Raw genomic sequence first — 20,428 nt, 5'->3', positions numbered from 1 at the left:
TTGACATGGACTCTTGCTCTGTTGCCCAGGCTGGAGCACAGTGGCCTGATCTCAGCTCACTACTACCTCTGCCTCCTGGGTTCAAGCGATTCTCCTGCCTCAGCTTCCTGAGCAGCTGGGATTATAGGCGTGCACCACCATGCCCGGCTAATTTTTGTGTTTTTAGTAGAGATGGGGTTTCACCATGTTGGTCAGGCTGGTCTCAAACTCCTGACTTCGTGACCTGCCTGCCTTGGCCTCCCAAAGTGCTGGGATTACAGGTGTGAGCCACTGCACCTGGCCTCTTTCAATCTTCTTTTGAAGAAAGAGAAATCTGTTCTTTAAAAATGGATGATCTGTTGAATTACTGCAAATATAAATTAAACGTTCTTTTTTTAAAAAAGTATAAAAACAACCTCTTCATGAAAAAAGGTTTCCTCAAGGACTTAATATAAATTACGTGTAAGAATAGGATAGGTTTATGAATATCATGATATAAAGAAGTAAATAATTTCCTGAGAAAATAATAACATTGAAAGCTCACTAAATACTAATGCTATTCTTAAAACTATTCTCATAGAACAAGAGCTGTATCAGGGGAAGAGATCACTGTCTAAGCTGTAGTATTGCCTTTAATATTATTTCTTGTTCTTTCTTCTTTTAATGTCAAGTTGTAAGCTTAAAATTTTTGGCCAAGGCTAGTCTTTAGCTTTTGTTTCCATGTGAGGTCTTAGGTTCAATCATCCATCAGTTTCTATGGTGGTTGTTTGTTAGTGTAAAGTGGTACCTGGCTATGCTCAGTACTGTTTAGAAGTTTGTTGTTAGTAATTTTTTTTTTTTTTTTTTTTTTTTAGATGGTGTCTCGCTTTGTTGCCCAGGCCGGAGTGCAGCGGCTCCATCTTGGCTCGCTGCAACCTCCGCCTCCCGGTTCAAGCAGTTCTCCTGCCTCAGCCTCCTGAGTAGCTGGGATTACAGGCTAATTTTTGTATTTTTATAGAAATGGGGTTTAAAAGAACTAGAATTTGCTTCATGCTTGTCAGAATGTACACAGTGCTGCCATACTGTGGCCACACTGTCACCAGGCCTGTTTTAAACTCCTGTGCAGTACTGAATGAGAACTAGAGGAAAAGTTTCCAAACACTCTGCTTCACCTCCCAAAGTGTTGGGATTACAGGCGTGAGCCACCACGCCCGGCCTGTCGTTAGTAATTTTAGTGCCGAGATCACTGCAGGGAGCTGTTGATTTTGGTGGAGAGGTTTTTCATCTCGTTTTAATCATTTCTGTGTAGTGTTCCAAGGTTTCTTAATAGGCAGGAACACGTCTCCTTGAGAAGATTTAAGTTCAGAGTCTGCCTGGGAAAAGGTGAAGTGTAATGCGTTCTCTGCTCCTGGATCTCTGCTGCTAGACTCTGTTTAATACCTTCCCTCATCATTTTCCTTAGGTCTCTACCCGCCAAGAGCCAAGCTGGTCATACAGAGGCATCTCTCATCACTGACAGATAATGAGCAAGCTGACATCTTTGAAAGAGTTCAGGTAACATTATTTGTGGGTCTCATAAATAAGACATAGGGAATGAGAATTGGATCCTGTTTTTATGTGTTCCTGTTTTCATGCTGCTTCCTATAGAGTACCTTTGGGTAGAGCTAGAATGCCACTGTACGTTTGCTTCTGAGCGAAGTTAAAACTCTGAGCTTGATTTACGTTTGCCTGCCAGACAGAATAAAAGGAGAGAAGGTGTGTTGCCATACACCTTCTGTTTGGGTTGTCTGTTGAACAGAAAATGAAGCCAGTCAGTGACCAGGAAGAAAATGAACTCGTGATTTTACACCTGAGGCAGCTGTGTGAAGCCAAGCAGAAGACACACATGCATATCGGGGAAGGCCCATCGGTGAGAAGGCATTTCCTCCTTGACCTACTTTTGTTGTTGTTGTTGTTTATGAATTTTGTTAAAATAGGACAATGGATGTGGGAGGAGATTCTTCCCTCTGTATTCTCGTGTTCTTCAGAGCTAAAGTCCTATCAGAGTTTCCTGTCCTCCTCCCCCTGAGCATTTTAGTAGTTTTATAGGAAATTTTAGCAGGCACTGACACATGGAGCTAAACTAATGATGGTTTTAAAATTTAAAAAATTTGTGGGTTTTGGTAAAAAAAAAATAAAAAGCATTAATAGTAATTAATAGTACATGTTCATGATTTAGAATGAATATACATTATTTTTATAGTAATCTATTATTTTATTTCCAGTTCATATGAATGTATAGCTGTGTAACCAACCTACATGTTCTGCACATGTACCCCAGAACTTAAAGTACAATTAAAAAAAATGGTGGAGATAACCCAAATGGTGAAACAGCAGTAATATCGTGTAAATGGTACCCTAGCTGCAAACTGAGGGATGGTATTTTTGTGCATGTAGTTTAGAATTTGTCCTCTGCTACATATAGAAAAAGCAGGACCACCAGCAGTAACATCAAAGCATTATGAACTATTAGCTCTTGATAACACTGATTCAGGTTATGTCTTTATTTCACTATATTCAGAACAAATCACATATTGTTAGTACACAGTCGTTCGTTTAGTCATGGAACAAGCACTTTTTGAGAACCTTCTATGAGTTAAACTATGTGATGGTTAAGGGTGACAAAAAAACTGACGAATGAATCACGTCCCCTCCAGAGAACAGCACAAATATTTGAAAGGGAAATGCAAACAGATCAATAGATACATAGAATAAAGTCAATAAGTGGCTTTAAAAATGAATCTATAGTGAGTGCAAAAGTAGCTGTGTCTTTGCTTTGGAGCTGGAGTGCAGAGTAAAAGGAGAGGAATTCGAGAGGAAGGATGTTTTGGGGGAGCTGGAATTTTAGGGGACATAAAGCTTGCTCTCAGAACAGTTGAGGAACTGTACTTTAAGAAACGAACATAGAACACAAAGTTATGTAGTGGCGAGCCCGAACTTCCTCCATGCAGGCACTAGAAGGAGGTGCTGGTTTTGAGGTTATGCTTGGGGATTGGTGGGGGAAACAAGGCTGGGATGATAGGCAGAATGAGGTGAGGAAGGGCCTTAAGTGGTAAGCCTGACTTTGTCATGGAAGGATTTCAAGTAAGGGAGTGAGAAGATCAGATTTGCACCACAAAGAGAAAATTCTGCTCTTCTTCTGATTTGTTGGGGAGGTTGCTGGGTGAGGGGGTTGAGGGTGGCAGGACTAAGTCATATTCTCCAGTTGGGAGAATGTTTTAATAGAATATGTGATAAGTGATTTAATAATTGCAGAAATCTTTATGGGTACAGACTGTATACCAGGCAACGGTGAAGAATAATGACAACCCTTTCCTGCCATCTTCCTGTTTAGGAGGAGAAACCAACATGAAACCAAATAAAATATCATGGGATTTGTATAGTGGTGTATGCACAAGTTAGAGGTAGCATTGGTACATAAGTAGCTTGAATAATTTTGTCTTGAAGCATTTATTTGACTCAGGAGAGAGGCTGAGCTACAGCCCTAGAGAAGTGAGGAAGGAACTGTGAGTGAAGAGCTATTTAGACGGCATTAGGATTTAGTGATTGGAAGAATCTGTAAAGGAAGGGAGAGGGAGTTTCTGTGAACAATGTCAGGGTTTCCGATGTGGGGAAACTTGATGAAACAGCCAGGAAATACAGAAAGCAGACAAGAGCAGGGCAGGGGATGAGAATAAAAAGAGTTCAATTTGAAATGTATTTCAAATTCAATTAGAAAAATGGATTTGGTGCCCACAGAGGAACTTGAGGTGATAAATGTGGAGATTGATAACATTTGGTGCCTGTAGAGGAAGTTGCGTATAACTATGGAGACGTGAGCTTTCGTGTGGACTTGAAGTTAAAGGAGGATGTACATGACGTGCATTTCTTTGTGATGGAGATATCATCACAAAGAAATTGATTACTTAAGGGACACAGAGTCAGTGTGTTTCCCCTCCCCCGCCCTTCTTTCCTCTCCTTCATTTCCTTCCATTTATTCAAGTGGTATTTACTGAGCCGCTACTGTGTGTCTTATATTTGCTGAGTGTCCATACAATTTTCTGTTTTTGCCACATTTGTTTATCTGGAAGCCGTAGAATAATGAGTGATCCCAGTGTTTTATACATACCTAAGCCCCATCCAGCCCACATTCATACCCATTGTTTTCTCTCCTCTCCTTTCCTTTCTTGGCGGGCCTTTCTTGCATCTGTAACTTCTTAACTGATTTGATGGAGCGGGTACTAATGTGGGCCCTTATTGCCTCCTACGTAGACTCTGCTGAAGCCTCCAGTTCAGTTTGATCTTTCAGCCTCTGATTTTCCAGTTTTTTAGGTGTGTTTTTAAACACTCCTTTTAGATAACTCTCCCTAAAACATGACAATCACAGGGATTTCCCTCGGGTTATAAGTTTGGATTACGAATTCTTCCTGTTTACCTGGCACTTAAGAACATTCAAGGTTTTTTTTTCCAGCCTGACTTTCTCATGTTACCTTCTACTTCTCCCTTCTATTAGGCAGGTGCAAAAGTAATTGCAGTTTTTGCCATTAAAAGTAACGGAAAATAATATTTTAACCAAATACGTGCACTGACTCTGTGTCCCTTAAGCAGAATTTAGCATTTTGCCAACAACTATCTCCAGTTTCTGGGGAAGTCTTCATCCCTTTCTTCCTGCCTGTCTGAATCCTGTGTATTCTTTTCTTCCTGGCTGCTTAGACCCACAGCGAACTTCCTGCTTTCGTATTTGACACTTACACGTGCTTTGTGTTGCTATTTCCTCCCCAGGCAAATCATAAGGTTCCTTGATTGAAAGTTTTCTGCTACTAAGGACCGTGTGATATACACAGTAGCTGCCTACTTCAATGGGATAAAATACATGGAGAACCTAAAATAGTGGACACATGGTAGATTCTCACACAGCTTGATTCTATACTTGTGATCTAAGCGATAAATGACCCACTCACCAATGAAAATGGAATTATAACAGAGGCATTAGCAGAATCCAGTTTTGTTTGGAAAATGCTTTGTTCTTTGGAACTTGTGTTCTGTGATTTCCTTGGTAATTTGGAATAAAATATCCATCTTAGAAAGGGATGGTTATAGATGTTAATCAGAATAGCAGCAGAAAAATCGACATCTCAAGTATAATTTTTGCTAAATGCATCAGGAATGTAGTCATGGAAAGGAAAGTCATGAAGGAAATATTTTGCGTCCGTCTTTTTATTACTTAAAATATTAAAAATTAAACCCCTTTCCTTATAATCATTGTGTTCACAATGTGGGACCTAAATTATTGCTTATTTGAGCCACTGAAGAATTCTTGTGTTTTTTTTAATAGCTTAGTTTTAAGCCTATAATTAAAGTCTCATTTAATCTTGAGTATTTCCAAACTAAAATGCATCTGTTTTTCTTTTTTTAGACTATTTCAAATAGTACAATCCCAGAAAATGCAACAAGCAGTGGAAGGTTCAAACTTGACATTCTGAAAAATAAAGCTAAGAGATCCTTAACTAGCTCCCTGGAAAATATCTTCTCAAGGGTAAGATTGCACTGATGGTCTTTTAAGTATGTATGTCTGTGTTTTCTAACAGTTCAGCTTCAGTCTCAACTGGTTCACAGATTTCCATTAAAAAAAAAAAAAGTAAAAACCTAAGATAACTTTTAAAAATTAGTTGTTATCAAAAAGATTTTTCTTTCTTTTTTCTTTTTTTTGAGACAGCGTTCTACTCTTATCACCCAGGCTGGAGTGCAATGGCGCAATCTTGGCTCACTGCAACCTCCATTTCCCAGGTTCACGTGATTCTCCTGCCTCAGCTTTCCGAATAGCTGAGATTACCGGGGCATACCACATCACCTAGCTAATTTTTGTATTTTAATAGAGACAGGGTTTCACCATGTTGGTCAGGCTGGTCTCAAACTCCTGACCTCAGGTGATCCACCTGCCTTGGCCTCCCAAAGTGCTGGGATTACAGCACTTTGTGAACCACCATGCCCAGCCCAAAATGATCTTTCATAATAAGTTTCCCTCTCAGATCAAGATTTATTCTGGGGCCTTTATTTGAATTTGAGCAATAGAGATTTAGTAATAGCAATATGTGTATATGTGTAGAAAAGGTGAAATAGAATACTCAATACAGTATTGATGCTCAATACTGTAAGAGCTTTAAAAATCATTTCTCATAGAATGTTATAAAGAAATTCTTCTTTTTCCCATTATATCAGTTTATTCTCACATTCTATAAAGAAATACCTGAAACTGGGTAATTTATAAAGAAAAGAGTTTTCATTGGCTCGGAGTTCTGGAGGTTATACAGGAAGCATAGTGGCTTCTGCTTCCGGAGAGGCCTCAGGAAGCTTCTGGTCATGGTGGAAGGCAAAGAGGGAATGAGACATCTCACATGGTGGGAGCAAGAACAGGAGAGAGAGAATGAGGAGGTGCTGCACATTTGTAAACAACCAGATCTCATGATAACTCACTATCATGGGAACAGCACCAAGGGGATTTTCTGAACCATTCTTAAGAAATCCATCCCCGGGATCCAGGCGCCTCCCACCAAGCCCCAACTCCAACATTGGAAATTACAATTTGTCATGAGATTTGGGTGGAGACACAGATCCAAACCATATCAGCCATTCTTAGGAACTTAGAGGAAGTGCTGAACAAAGTATGAATTAATAGAAATTTATGTATTAGTAAATGTATATATTCCATTTTGAAATTAGCAAAATGGTTCTCTTTCAATTTGATTTTCCTCTTGATCAGTCCCTGTGTGTATATACCCATCTCCACAATGGCCACTGCACAGACACTTCAGGCTATAATTATATATAAAATTTTATATAAAATTAATAGAAATTTATATATTAGTACGTGTATATATTCCATTTTAAAATAAGCAAACTGGTTCCCCTTCACTATCATTTTCCTCTTCCTGAACAATTCTATCTTAGAGCTGTTAGGTGAGGTCAAGTTAGGTGGATGTCTGGGCTGTGGCAAGGGTGACCCATGGTGGCTCAGAGCAGGGAGACTGTCCTAATGGGGTGTGGAACATAGGGGTGGCCTGATGCAGGGTGTGGGAGCCTCTCGCAGTGAGGAGGGAATCAGCAGAGAAGGGGAACCTGGGGGAGGTCACAAGAGGCAGCAGGCTGGCAGAGGGAAGGCCCAGTGCGGGGTGTCGGAGCCACAGTGGAGGGGAGTGGGTATTCACAGGGACGGGCGCCTGAGCAGGCTGAGGATGTGCATGTGTCGGGGTGGCAGCCCCAGCATGGAGCGGCACAGCCTGAAGTGTCTGTGCAGTGGCCATTGTGGAGATGGGTCTATACATACAGGGACTGATCAAGTAAGTAAATGTCTTAAGGATAGTGGGATCCAGGGAGAAAGGAATTAACGTAAATGATAGCAATAGAGACCCTAACCTGTTGTATAAAATAGGAAACTACTTTCTGATATGAAAAATAAATGAATATATTGAAAGTTTGATCATAAAGAAGTTATTTGCTGTATGTAATTAATATTTGTTAATTACTAATGGGAAAATAACTTTACAATGGAGAAGGCTGGCAGACACCACCCTAATGAAGCGATCAAATTGAACATCATCGGCAGTGGGACAAATTTCAGTCCTGTGTCACCTGATAATAAACAGAACTGCTTCTGTGGTATTCTTGCCAAATAGGCAGTGCCTGAATCTAATCATGGGGAAATGTCAACAAACCCAAATTGAGGTAGACTCTACAAAATAACAAACCTGTTGTCTTCAAGAAAGTCAAGAAAAGGTTGAGGAATAATTCCAGATTGAAGGACCCTAAAGAAACAGAAAAACTAAGTGGAATGGCAGATCATGAATTGGATCCTTTTGCCCTAAAAGCCATTATTGGGACAACTGATGGAATTGGCGTGAAGTCTGAAAATTCAGTAGTGTTACTGTATCAATGTCAGTGTCCTGGTTTTGAAAGTTGTATTTTAGTTATATTGGAGAATGTCCTTGTTTATACAAAATACACAGTAAAGTAGTTCAGGGTAATGGAGTTTTATGTTGGTAACTTATGTGTAAATCCTTGCGGGAAAAGAACATTTTTGTACTACACTTGTAACTTTCCTCTGCATTTGAGATTGTTTCAAAATGAAAAAAGAGAAACAAAGTGATCGCTTTAAATCAGCTTATCACACATAACTCACAAAGCCCACCCGGGGCATTTTTTAAAATTTATTTTTTCTGCTTGCTGTTTTCATGTGTTAATAAATAGCTCAGGTTATTAATGGATCCGAATGATCATCAATAAGGGCTCTTTTCTGAACCCACCACACTGCCTGTGAAAACCACGTAGTAAGACTGGTTCGTAACTCCTGTGAACTAAGTTTCAAATTGTACCCTTCATAACATTTTTTTTTTTTTTTTTTTTTGAGACGGAGTCTTACTCTGTCACCCAGGCTGGAGTGCAATGGCGCGATCTCGGCTCACTGCAACCTCCGCCTCCCAGGTTCAAGCAATTCTCTTGCCTCAGCCTCCTGAGTAGCTGGGATTCCAGGCACGTGCCACTGCGCCCAGCTAATTTTTGTATTTTTTGTAGAGACAGGATTTCAACATCTTGGCCAGGCTGGTGTTGAACTCCTGACCTCGTGATCCACCCACCTCGGCCTCCCAAAGTGCTGGGATTACAGGCGTGAGCCACTGTGCCTGGCCTCCTTGATGACTTTTTAAAGTCTTCTGTCCTTTATGTTAATACACAAAGAAAATTTCATCTTCAGTCTATAAATGTCTTCCTTAGTGATCTCTAAATGTCTTTAAAGAGGCAAATGAGTGATATAAATTCTTAGACTTTGAGAGGAACTTTGAATTAACCACTTATTTGCAAATGCATATTGTTTTTAAAAATATTATTTCAATCTGTTTAACCTTAATAGCATTATAAGAATATGTTTAGTTAAATACTTGGATACATTTTGAGTTTTTCCATGCTTGTACAACAGAGCATTAGGACCCAATAACTTCTGATATCCGGTGTTCCTAGTTTCGTTTCTTTGTTATGGCTCAAAATACTTTCCTGGTTATTCTCTTGATGATAGAGATCCCTTGATATCCATTTGTGTCTGATATTTTGTTAGGCCAAATAGATGCAAAGCTAAATAAAGCATGGATTCTGAAAAAAAAAAAAAAATTATAGAGATCCTTCTAACTTTAACAGAAGCCCTGCAGCAAGCATGGTAAATTGTGAATGCCATTATTTTATCAGTGGAAAACTGAATCTCAGAATGGAACATCTAGGAGATTTGTCAGAAGTATGCTGACGCAAATTTTATAAAATATTTATGCCTTTTTCCTTTAAAATTTATAAATTAGTAAAATCCTGGTCCTCACCCCAGACCTTCTTAATCAGAAACTCTAGGGGTGGGGTCTAGTAATTTGGGTTTTAACAAGCCCTCGGGATGATGCTGATGCAATTACACTTACTTAAGGGAAGTGCAATTCTTTTTTTTTTTTTTTTTTAAGATTTTGCTCAGTGGATAGATGTCTTTATTAGCAGCATGAAAATGGACTAATACATCTGGAGAGGCAGTTTAGAGCTGAAAAGGCAGCCTTTGTGTCATATCTTGCATGTTCTTCACATGTACCCCAAAACCTAAAATGCAATAAAATAAATGGGGAAGTGTAATTCTTAAAGCACGAGCATCAGAAACAGCATCAGCCACCTGAATTGAATACGGTGTTTAGTGAAAATTTTAGCAGAAAAGACCATTTAAGTAGGTGTCAGGTAACTGAATGTAATACCTGGCCCTAGCAGATTTTACATTTAAGATCCTGGATAAATTATTTGCGTTTTCTAAGCCTTAGTTTTCTCATTTGTGAAATGGACATATGAATACCCACTTGCCTCATGTAATTGTGAGGATTAAATGTTAGTATGTTAGGGAAATATCACATTATAGATATGAGGTGGTATATTCAGTGGTAAGCTCAAAACCTCTGTCATTTACAAAATGGCAAAGGGTATTTAAGGTGTTATTTTGTCTCCATTTAGTACCTTGGCATCCTGCATAATACCTGCAGTGCCAACTTTGAAGTCTTTTTTCGCATGCCTTCAATTGCTGTAATGACACCTTCAGCAAGGGCACAGCCATCAGTTTTGATAAAAGTGGATACTGTAGCTTTTGTTTCCCAGAGTGATGCCAAGGGACATACATTTTGTGACCCAACAAGGTCTTGCTTGTACCATGTGCTGCAGAATGCACTTGTTGGGCACGTTGGCAGCTCCCCATGTTGTATTCAAGGTTACATAGCAAAAGAGGTTTTGTGTACTTCTAAAACTTGTCTTTTGTTTCCTGCTGAGTTGGATCGTAGAAAATTCACACTGCAGTTACAGAGTTTAGTTGATAATTGCTTCCCTTTTTAAATGTCAAAATATTTTATATAGCTAACTGTAGTTGTTTATGAAATAGGATCCATTTTTTAAAAATGCTTGGAAGCTCAGCTCATTAACTACTAAAGAGCAGGCCCAAGGGAAAGAGCCTGACACATGAATTAGCAAATCATAATGTGGTAAAACAGAAAAAGCTGTCTGTTCAAAGGTGAAAATCAGAATCATGTATTGTAGTGGCTGTTTTTTATTTTCTTTTTCAGCTGCTTTCCAAAACAGAGTATTTACAAATATAAATTTTATTTTATTTTGTTGAGATAGGGTCTTGCTTTGTCACCTAGGCTGGAGTGCAGTGGTGTGATCATAGCTCACTGTGGCCTCAAACTCCTGGGCTGAAGCAGTCTTCCCGCCTCAGCCTCCCAAGTAGCTAGGACCACAGCCACATACCACCAAGCCTGGCAAATTTTCTTTTCATTTTTTGTAGAGACAGGGTCTTGCCATGTTGTCCAGGCTGGTTTTGAACTCCTGGGATCAGGCATTCCTCCCGCCTCAGCTTCCTAATGAGCTAAAATTATAGGCATGAGCCACCATGCCAAGCCAATATTTACTAATATAAAGTGCAAGTTATTTTGAAAATAGTCCTCATTTTCTACTTTCTTCAGAATAACATCCACATCTTTACTTGTTGAAATGTGTGAAGTGGTAGAGTATAATTTTAAAGTAACTTTGTTTTTCTTTGTGCACAAAGAAAGCACATGTGGGTAAAACACCACTATGAGTAAAATCGGTGATGAAATTTCAGTTGTTTTTCTAATAATTGGAATGGTTTGATACCCATCTGACTACTTTGTCTGTTATGACCAAACAACCTCTCTGAGATAACCAGATTGGCATATAGATAGCTGTGTAAACTTGGGCAATGTAATCTTTCAGAACCTCAGTCTCTATCTGTGAAGATGGGCTAAATAACTATACTTACCTCACAATTGTGATGAGGACTGAGTGAGTGAATGCAGTGCAGAATGCTTCACATAGTGTATGGCACGTGATAAGCATTCAACAATATTCGGTGCAGCTATTTTATCATTGTTGTACTTATGATATAGTAAGCCATTGGAGATAAAGCTATAATACATACAGATAAGAATAAATACTGCTTTATGAAACAAGACAGGATTCTGTAAATAAAACCTAGTCATTTGAAAACAAGAAAGAACTGCTAAAACTTTCTAATAGTAGATCTAAAAAGAAAAGTTCAATAGAAGGCTTGGAAACTGAGTTGAAAAAAATCCTTTCAGAAAATGGAGCAAAAGGACAAAGAAATGGAAAATAGGAGAACCGGGTACAAAGTTAAAGGATCGGTCAGGAGCCAAACAGTAAGACTTCCAGTAAGAAAAAATGCCTACAAGGAAATTTTGAACGAAATAATTTTAAAAATTTCTCAGAGCTAAAGAGCCTGAGTTTCCAGACTTAGTGAGCTCAGAAAGTACACAACAGAGTGACTGAGTAAAAGTCACGTTAAGGCACGTTGTGAAATTTCTCAATGCCCAAGGGCAAACTTAGATTCTGTTCCGAAGAGAAACAACATGTCAAACACACATGCTCTAGAATCACAATGGCTTTAGACTTCTCAACCAAAGGACATTTGAGCAATGCTAAGATACTTGGAAGCAAAATTTCTAACCGCTATGATATACAATATCTAGGCAAACTATTAATGAAATACAAGCGTAGACTAATGACATTTATGGACTTGCACATTTTTTAAAAAACTTAGTTCCCACTCTCCCTTTCTCAGAAAGCACCAGGAAAATGTGCCTCACCAAAATGAGGAAGTAAATGAAAAAAGGAGAAGACATGGAACCAAGGAAACAGAAATTCCAACAGAGGAGAGGGTCAAAGGAAATTTCGGGGTTGATAGTGAAGGGAAATCCTAGGAAGATTTGTAGAGCAAGCCTACATTGTAACATGTCCAGATTGCGGCAGAAACACAGAGGTCCCCATAATGGTAGCTTAAAAAAAAATAAAATTGAGAGAGAGAGAGAGAGAGAGAGGGAGGGAGGGAGGGAGGAACAGAGGGAGGGAGGGAGGGTGGAAGGAGTTGTAATTGATGGTTTATGTGGTGATATTTGACATATTGTGAACTGTAGGAGAGTTTTGTAATAAATTTGTGATTGCTGAAGTAGTCACTAACTTCATGAAGAACAAAATATACAAGATATGAGGTGTAATCAGACATAATCATAGTAAAATATGTAGCTCAGCTGCAGACGATATTTACAGAGTCATAAGAATATAAGCACAAAGTACTAATGTAACCAAAGTTCGTGATGTAACTATATTGAAGGAAGAGGGCAAGAGAGGGGTGTGTGTGTGTGGCGTGGTGGAACTGAGTGTATAATGAAGTAAGAATATTAAAGTTTCATCTTCCAGAGTTAGGAAGTCAATAGATAGTTTCTAAAATAGAAAACTTAAGGAACGATAGAATAAGCTGAATACCATACATATCAATATAAATAATTCCAAGTTTGCTTTTGGGGAGTGGGATTCAAAGTGCTACAAAGGGGTTGGTGACCACCACTTCTCATTACAAGCTTGATAGCACAATTTCACTTTTGACATTTTGTGCTGATATTGCTTTGATTAAAAATTAAAATGAAATTCAGCCCCCTCTTATTACCACCCCACAAATAAACCCAAGGATGTTTGGAGATAGACTTTAAGCCTGGAAAGTATGATGCAAATGTTACGCATTTTTTAAAAATTTCACAGGGTCACTGTCACACGGAGGTGACTGGTGTTTCCACTCATTCTGTTTTAGAACGTCACCACATGTTCTAGAGTGGTGTTGAACTCCTCAGTGTGTGTTTTGTCTTTTAAGATCTTGTGGATGATGAAGTTTCCAACCTGACTTGCATCTGCTTTCCTTCTATAGTTGACCTCAGTTTCTTCCTAAAGTGAGGGGAACAGGCAAAATGATCTCGTGGGTTCTTGGGTTTCTTAGATCTTAGGTGGTCTCTTAGATCTCTTTCTGAGATCATTTGTAAAATTCACACAAAAGGACTGTGTGGAAAAAAGTCGATAACCAATTCACCAGTATTGAAGCGGACTGATATCGAGTCTTCCAGAATTAAATGATTTATTGAAATCATTTTAGATTATGCAATAATGAATGAAACAAAACCTATAAATTTTAGAATGTGCTTTCTTCTATGTTGTTTTTAACTGGTGATAATTATAATCCTACAATGTGAATTATGGTGTGTTGATCTGGGTTATATGCATTAAGTCATTTTCTGCATAGCATTTTTGTTTGTTCCACTGTATCTTCCATATTTGAATCTGAGGCAGAGTTAATAGGGCCCTCACTGGACTTACGGATGAATAATATGTAATCCTGTAACCAAACTAACTTCAAAAAAGCTTGGTCTGAGTATCTAGTTACCTAACAGCTGATTTCGAAATAATGGAAATAGTTCAGGAAAAGTTCTTTTTACCATGCTATAATGACTATTAATATAGCCAACAAATTTGAGTGAACCACAAAAGGATTAATTTAATGCTAACATTAAGAAGCCACCTGGAACTACCTTTTATAGTTTTGAAGTAAAATTTTAAATTACATAAAGCATTTCATTTTATTCTTTTCACTCAGGGAGCTAACAGAATGAGAGGTCGGCTGGGAAGTGTGGACAGTTTTGAACGGTCCAACAGTCTTGCCTCAGAGAAGGTATCTAACTACAGCTCGTTTACACTAATTGCAGCTTAACAAAGTCAGCACTGATACGGTAATATGCATGCTCCATTACTTTATTATGAATGCTTTACAGCTTTTTAAAAAGTAAATATTTGAGACTTTATTATTTTAAAAAAGAAGATTCTAGGCATTAGCATGTAGCTCTTTATTCCCTTACAGGCTAACTGTGCTCTGTTAGGCTTTTTATTGATTAGAGATAGTATGCTTTGGACAGCAGTGTTTGATCAACTATTGATCCAAAGCCTTGTAAAAATGAGCCATGTCTTACTGATTAGTTTACTTGTACAGTGATTTTTTTTGTTCCCTTTCCATGGTACTTTTCCCTCTCATTTTTTTTTTTTTTTATCTTTTTAGCTGCAACACTGGGATCTTCTTTATCTCATTGACAACTCTCAATAGGTTTGGTTTCCTGCTTCCTGCAGTACAGCATGTCACCTGAGGCACATGCAACCTATTTTTTTTTAAGTGGAAATATATTAAAAGGTTTCTATTCAGCTTTCTGTTGATGGAAGTGGGGACTTATTCCAGCTATGAGCCTATTATCACTAACCCATGTTATCAAGCTAAACATTTCTACAGTGGTGCCCATTCTGGAAAGTTTTAACAGCATACCTGTCTAAATGGAAAGATTTATGATGTCTCCCCATGCAATATGAGACACATTCCAGCATAGCTCGGTTTTCATTCATTTCCTGTTTTTCATGTGCTTTAAAAGAAATTTACCTCAGGGAACATGTAATTGGATAGAAACATCCACAGTGAGGGAAGATACTTAACAGACTTTATTTTCCGGAAGGCTTTGCCATGAGACTTGGACACTTAGACATTGTAATACTGTTTTGGCAGTACAGGAAGCATGCAATTGATATGTCACGGAAGCCAGGAGATCCGGAAACACAGACTCCACCCTCTTTTGGTCATGATCTTTTTTCATCTTTCTGGCAACAGTGAGAGAAGTACAGTAGCTATAGCATTTCACCTCCAAGTGTCAGGGAAGAGAATATCTTCTGCCTTTTTGTCATGCCTTTCACTTTCTGGGCTGTCTTTATGGATGCTCTTACAGCTGTCTACCTGAAGATAAGTGAGTTGTGGTGATACTGATTACAGCTGCTTATCAGAAGATAATGGGTTATAGTGAAACTGATTAGCCTACAGCATAAATTGAGTAAAAGGGGGAGAAAAGCACAGTTTTGTCATGACTCAAGAGGAAGATGAGGCAGGCACACTGTCACTTTTGAGTGCTCTGTGTTTTAGCAGGTCTGCCATGACCCACATGGGAAATAAGGGGCTCCCTTCTGCTTGTGTTTCAGGACTACTCACCAGGGGACTCTCCACCAGGGACACCGCCAGCATCCCCCCTGTCCTCAGCTTGGCAAACGTTTCCGGAAGAGGATTCTGACTCCCCGCAGTTTCGAAGACGGGCACACACGTTCAGCCACCCACCTTCAAGTACAAAGAGAAAGTTGAATTTGCAGGATGGGAGGACTCAGGGTGTACGTTCTCCTCTGCTGAGGCAGAGCTCCAGTGAACAGTGCAGGTGAGTCTGACCCTCTCTCCAGAATGTGACCTAGATTCTCATGGCACACAGTTTTGATTACTCTGGAGGCAGGGTGGATTGTGACTTTATGCTGTAGCCAACTTTTGGTTTTGAGAAATATCATCAAAACAAATTACGTTACCTCATTTATTAGGGGAAACAGGCAAGGTTAAGGCATACCTAAAAAGAAGAGTTAATTCATTTGGGTGGAAACCCTTTTTTTTTCCTCTTAGAAAAGTGGAAGAAACAAGATAACTGTGCAATTGTTTTGTCTGAAATCTGCTGATGACATGTTATTCAGTGCCTTGATGATGATTCTAGAGAAAAAAAGTCAGCAGATTTGAAAATAACATAGCAGTAGAACTTCATGTTAGCTTACAATAAAATACCAGCGTTTTAAAAGTCGCCCAAGTTACTTTCATACATGAGATAATATTCGATTATATTTTGTTACATAATAAAGCTAAATATGAAAATAGTTATCGATTTTATCTAGAATAAGGTGATATCTATCAAGAAGACTATATATACCATAATTGACGGGCAGTGTCCACCAAAAATGATCTTACGTGATATTTAAAACATAATTTAACAAAACGTTGTTTGACATTTGGTGAGAAACAGTAAAGAAGATAAACTTGGAATGATTTCCTTCTTCCTGTGTAACACAGATCAAATTTATATCTTAGAACTCATTTTGTTTTTCTTCTTTACCTATGAACCTGATACAGAAAATAGGGTTAAGTAAAGATGCTGGTTGGAGAGAAAAAAAAATACAGCTAGATGTGAAAGGAGAAGGCTAATTTTTATATCAGGTGTTATCAAATTTGCCAGCATTTCTTTTAAGGTTTTATTTTCATTGTTGTTTTCTGAATGTTTCAGAATTTAAAAATGAGATATTTTACAATACAAAAATGAAATTAACAGAATTCGTTATTCTCAGATTTTTTTTTTGGTGTATGTGTGTGTAAAGGATATTAAATGTTCATATGTATATCAAGATATTTAAATGATCACTTCCTTTATATTTACTCAAGACAATAGAACTCTTTTTTCCCTAGGAAAAAATATTTTCAAGAATGAAAGACATCAATCGTTTTAGATGATAAATACCTTAATTCTTCCCTCTGTTTTCCACATTTTATAATGTGTCAGTTCAAACAATTTCTGTCACTATAAAAAGCTGCTCTCTGTGTCATTGTGAAAACTTGCTATGGAAAGAATTTTCTAGATTTTGGGCTTTCAATTCAACCATAGTGGCACAATTCCACTGTCTTCAGGAAAGAACACGGACATCAATGTTTGTTAAGCCAAAGGCATTATGATAACTTCTAACAACCAAACATGTTGTTCTTAAGTATTTAGAAGGGTTTATATCTTTAAAATAGTCAAAGTCTTTGAACTAGTGATAATCAGTCTTTCCTTCTGGAACTTGTTTCCTGTAATTATTTGTGCTTTCCTACTTTTTTCCCTTGAAGTATCTTTTGCATGTGAAAACAAATACTTTCTGTCCTCAACTTGTTAAGAATTTTTTAGAGACAAACACAGATGCTGAGAAATACTGCGCAGATAAGGAATTCAAATTATGAGAGAATGAAATTAGATCATAGTTATCTAAATAGAGAACTGCATGCTTTTTTTTTTTTTTTTAATGTAAGATCCAGCACTGAGCCTTAGGAAAGATTAAATCAATAGCAAGAACCTGTTTATATGCTTTTTCATAGTGAATGAAGATTTTGCCAAAATATAAATTAAGACAAATTTGCTGTATTTTCTGTACTCAGCACTCTTTCGTCAGTTCGACGCATGCACAAGGAGAGTAATTCTTCCTCCAGTCTTCCAAGTCTTCACACTTCCTTCTCTGCCCCTTCCTTCACTGCCCCCTCTTTCCTGAAAAGCTTTTACCAGAATTCAGGTAGACTGTCCCCACAGTATGAAAATGAAATCAGGTGAGATCAGTGTCCTCTGTTTGCAAAGCGAAATTTTCTGCAGTGATATGCTAATATGTTACTAAAAAGTGGTTGATTAATTTTGGAGTGACATTTATGCATCCCCGTGTTGTGCTTGTTCTAATCTGTTTCTAATATATTGGTTTCAATTCCAATTAATTTTATTAAGAAAACTTTTTCAACCAGTAGTTTTAAAGCTTTTTGATGACATGATTATCTTTTGAATTATGTTTTTTCGTATTATTTGGGTGTTTCTTTTTCTCAAACTCCAAAGTCTAAGCTTTGTATTGTTAGCACGTCGATGCTGACATATACTAAGCAAAGCTTCCCTAATCATGCCTTTCATTTTCTTGGGCTTTCTAGACATATTTAATGGAATTCAAAAGGCACTGATTGAAAACAATTGTACTAAACTGATAGATACCATAATATCTTTATTTTTAAGTATATAGAAATATTTCCTAGGCATTTCTTTGAGTTTTCAATGACAGACTTTTCTGAATCTCAATATAAATCACACAGCGGTTTCAAGATCATATTGATAGCAACTCTGAGATAGGATACGGGATCTATGAGGGATCTCTTGAATCTTGTGAACATTCTATTTTGTTTTGTTTTTATCCCCGGTATGGAAAAGGTATAGCCTGTTAAATCTTACTGCTTGTTCTTTTAGTAACACAAAATTAGATGTAGTGATTTTTGGAGAATCACTTTTTAAAGCAATTGAAATTATACATGCAATAATATTGATCACTCAAATTCTTAGTGGAGTGCTGCAGCCTCTAGAAAGTAGTGGGCTTAGTTGGGAACCTTTCTAAATTTGTTGGTGGAGTAGATGTTTGTGAGGTTCATTCCTGCTTCTGTATATAACTTGACTTATTCATTTTTATTGCTGTATAGTGTTCCATTTCATACATTGCAGTTTATTCACTCTCTTGCTGATGGATATTTGGGTTGTTTTTCGTTGTTTAATAATTGGCAATTTTTGTAGTCATTAGAGGAATACATGTCATCCACTAGCCTGTGTGCCATTAACATCTTCTTGGATATTCTTTTGGCCTATTTATCTTAGACCCAAGAAATGCTAAAAGTTAACAGATAACTAGGTAGCACTCACTCACTAAATTAGACTAATTATTAAATTATCTCTGAGTGTCTTTTGTCCATGTATGCCTTTTTTTCACTTTGAGAGAGATAACCAATACTGGATTAATATAATTTTGATCTTGAACTTTCCTCTGAATTAGTACAAAGTCATGTTCAAACATTGAATTTGATTTATTGTGAAGAAAGTATATGAACAATTTACTGTAGAGTGCTTTCAAGAACAATCTTAGGGAGGAAATTTTAAAGGAGATAACCACAAAACTAGTGTAAGATATATAGAATATGAATTTAGAAAACCAGAAATATACATAAAGATATCAATTGCCTTATCTCTGTAATCCTGCCTACTAATAAGAACACAACACTTTCAACCAAACCTATTTGCATTTTCTTATTGTTATTTTTGGTTAAGTGAGCATGTGGGGAATTCCAGTTTCCTTCCTGAGTGAACCAGGCCATTAAGAAGATCAAAGGTTAATTGTGACTAGGATGTAAAGCACAGAAGTGGTGGCTTCTGATTGTTCATACTGTTTAATATAAGGTTATTCATTTGCTTTCAGGAGTTCCTGCTTAGTTGTTGGTATTACTTTGCCAATAGCTTCCCAAAGCCCTCTATACCTCATTCTAATAGAAGGATATTGAAGTCACAGGGCAAATACACGTTAGTTTCAGGTTGAAAAATTTCACCGTGTTGCAGCAGTGTTGTTTGAAGTGCTAAATTGAAATATATGGCAAACTTTAAAATTTCTAAGATCATTAAAAATCATTGTTTTCTGTATGTTTTAATGTTTTCTTGGTTGTATGCAATTCTAAAAACCCTAGAGGACTTTTTTGTACCCTTCTCTATACTTTTTAAGTTTGACAGCATAAAATCAATAGGCCAAAATTATACTTGAAAAAAATTGTTTTCCCAGAAAAGGACACTAATTAAAAGCACACAGCTCAGTGGATTATCACAGAGTGAACAGCACTGTTTTTCCTTCACCCCAGTCAGTAAATGGAATGCCAGCAGCATGCCTGTGGCTCCTCCCATTTCCCCATCCAATCACCATCCCCATGCTGACCTCAGATATCCTAGATTAGCTGTGCTTGGTTTTGAACTTTATATAAATGGAATGATACAGGCAATATTCTTTTATTTTGCATCTTTCACTGACATTTGTTTGTGAGATTTATTCCTGTTTTAATGAGCATTTATTTCATTCATTTTATTGGTATATAGTATTCCATTTAATACATCTCAGTTTTTCCGTTCTTTTGTGAATAGACATATGGGTTGTTTCTAGGTTTTTGGCTTTGAAGAGTCCTGTCTTCACTATTATTGTACATGTCTTTAAGTGTACCTACATATACATTATTGATGATTAAATACACAGTAGTAAAATTGTTGGACAGAATGGTCTCTTAATAGGTTTATCTCAATTAGTAAGTCACTTCAACATAAATTTACTAGTTAGAAGCTTGGAGAGTTTTTTCATTTGTATTTTGAAATAACTTATAATTTATACTAAAGTTGTCAGAAATATTGCAGAGGATTCCTGTTAACCCTTTATTTAGGTTAATCAATTTTTTATATTTTGCTACATTTGCTTTATAACTTTTGGTCCATTTACATATATATACATACATATATGTACATGTCTATATTTCCTCATCCTAAGCCATTTGTGAATAAGTTGCATGCATCGTGTCCCTTTACTCTTAAAACTTTAGGGTGTATTTCCAAAGAAAAAGGATATTCAAGAGCAT

General features: G+C 37.4%; 1 protein-coding gene across 7 annotated transcripts in view; it reads left to right on the top strand.

Annotated features, from left to right (window-relative positions):
* The window catches only part of TBC1D4 (TBC1 domain family member 4), a 178,210-nt gene that overhangs the window by 121,801 nt on the left and 35,981 nt on the right, over window positions 1–20,428 (top strand). For 3 of the 7 annotated variants that reach the window (XM_017523646.1, XM_017523645.1, XM_037736807.1), the window contains exons 6-11: window positions 1,421–1,512; window positions 1,757–1,867; window positions 5,393–5,512; window positions 13,985–14,059; window positions 15,397–15,623; window positions 17,408–17,572. In XM_017523646.1, coding sequence (XP_017379135.1) covers window positions 1,421–1,512; window positions 1,757–1,867; window positions 5,393–5,512; window positions 13,985–14,059; window positions 15,397–15,623; window positions 17,408–17,572 — 790 coding nt within the window. Of the gene's footprint in view, window positions 1–1,420; window positions 1,513–1,756; window positions 1,868–5,392; window positions 5,513–13,984; window positions 14,060–15,032; window positions 15,168–15,396; window positions 15,624–17,407; window positions 17,573–20,428 lie in introns of those variants that run through there. The other 4 variants (XM_037736806.1, XM_017523647.1, XM_037736805.1 and 1 more) reach the window with 3 other exon arrangements.

The sequence above is a fragment of the Cebus imitator genome, unplaced genomic scaffold, assembly GCF_001604975.1.
Source record: "Cebus imitator isolate Cc_AM_T3 unplaced genomic scaffold, Cebus_imitator-1.0 Scaffold29, whole genome shotgun sequence".
Classification (NCBI taxonomy): domain Eukaryota; kingdom Metazoa; phylum Chordata; class Mammalia; order Primates; family Cebidae; genus Cebus; species Cebus imitator.
Note: the sequence above shows the minus strand (reverse complement) of the source record. Positions and strands in the feature narration are given on the sequence as shown.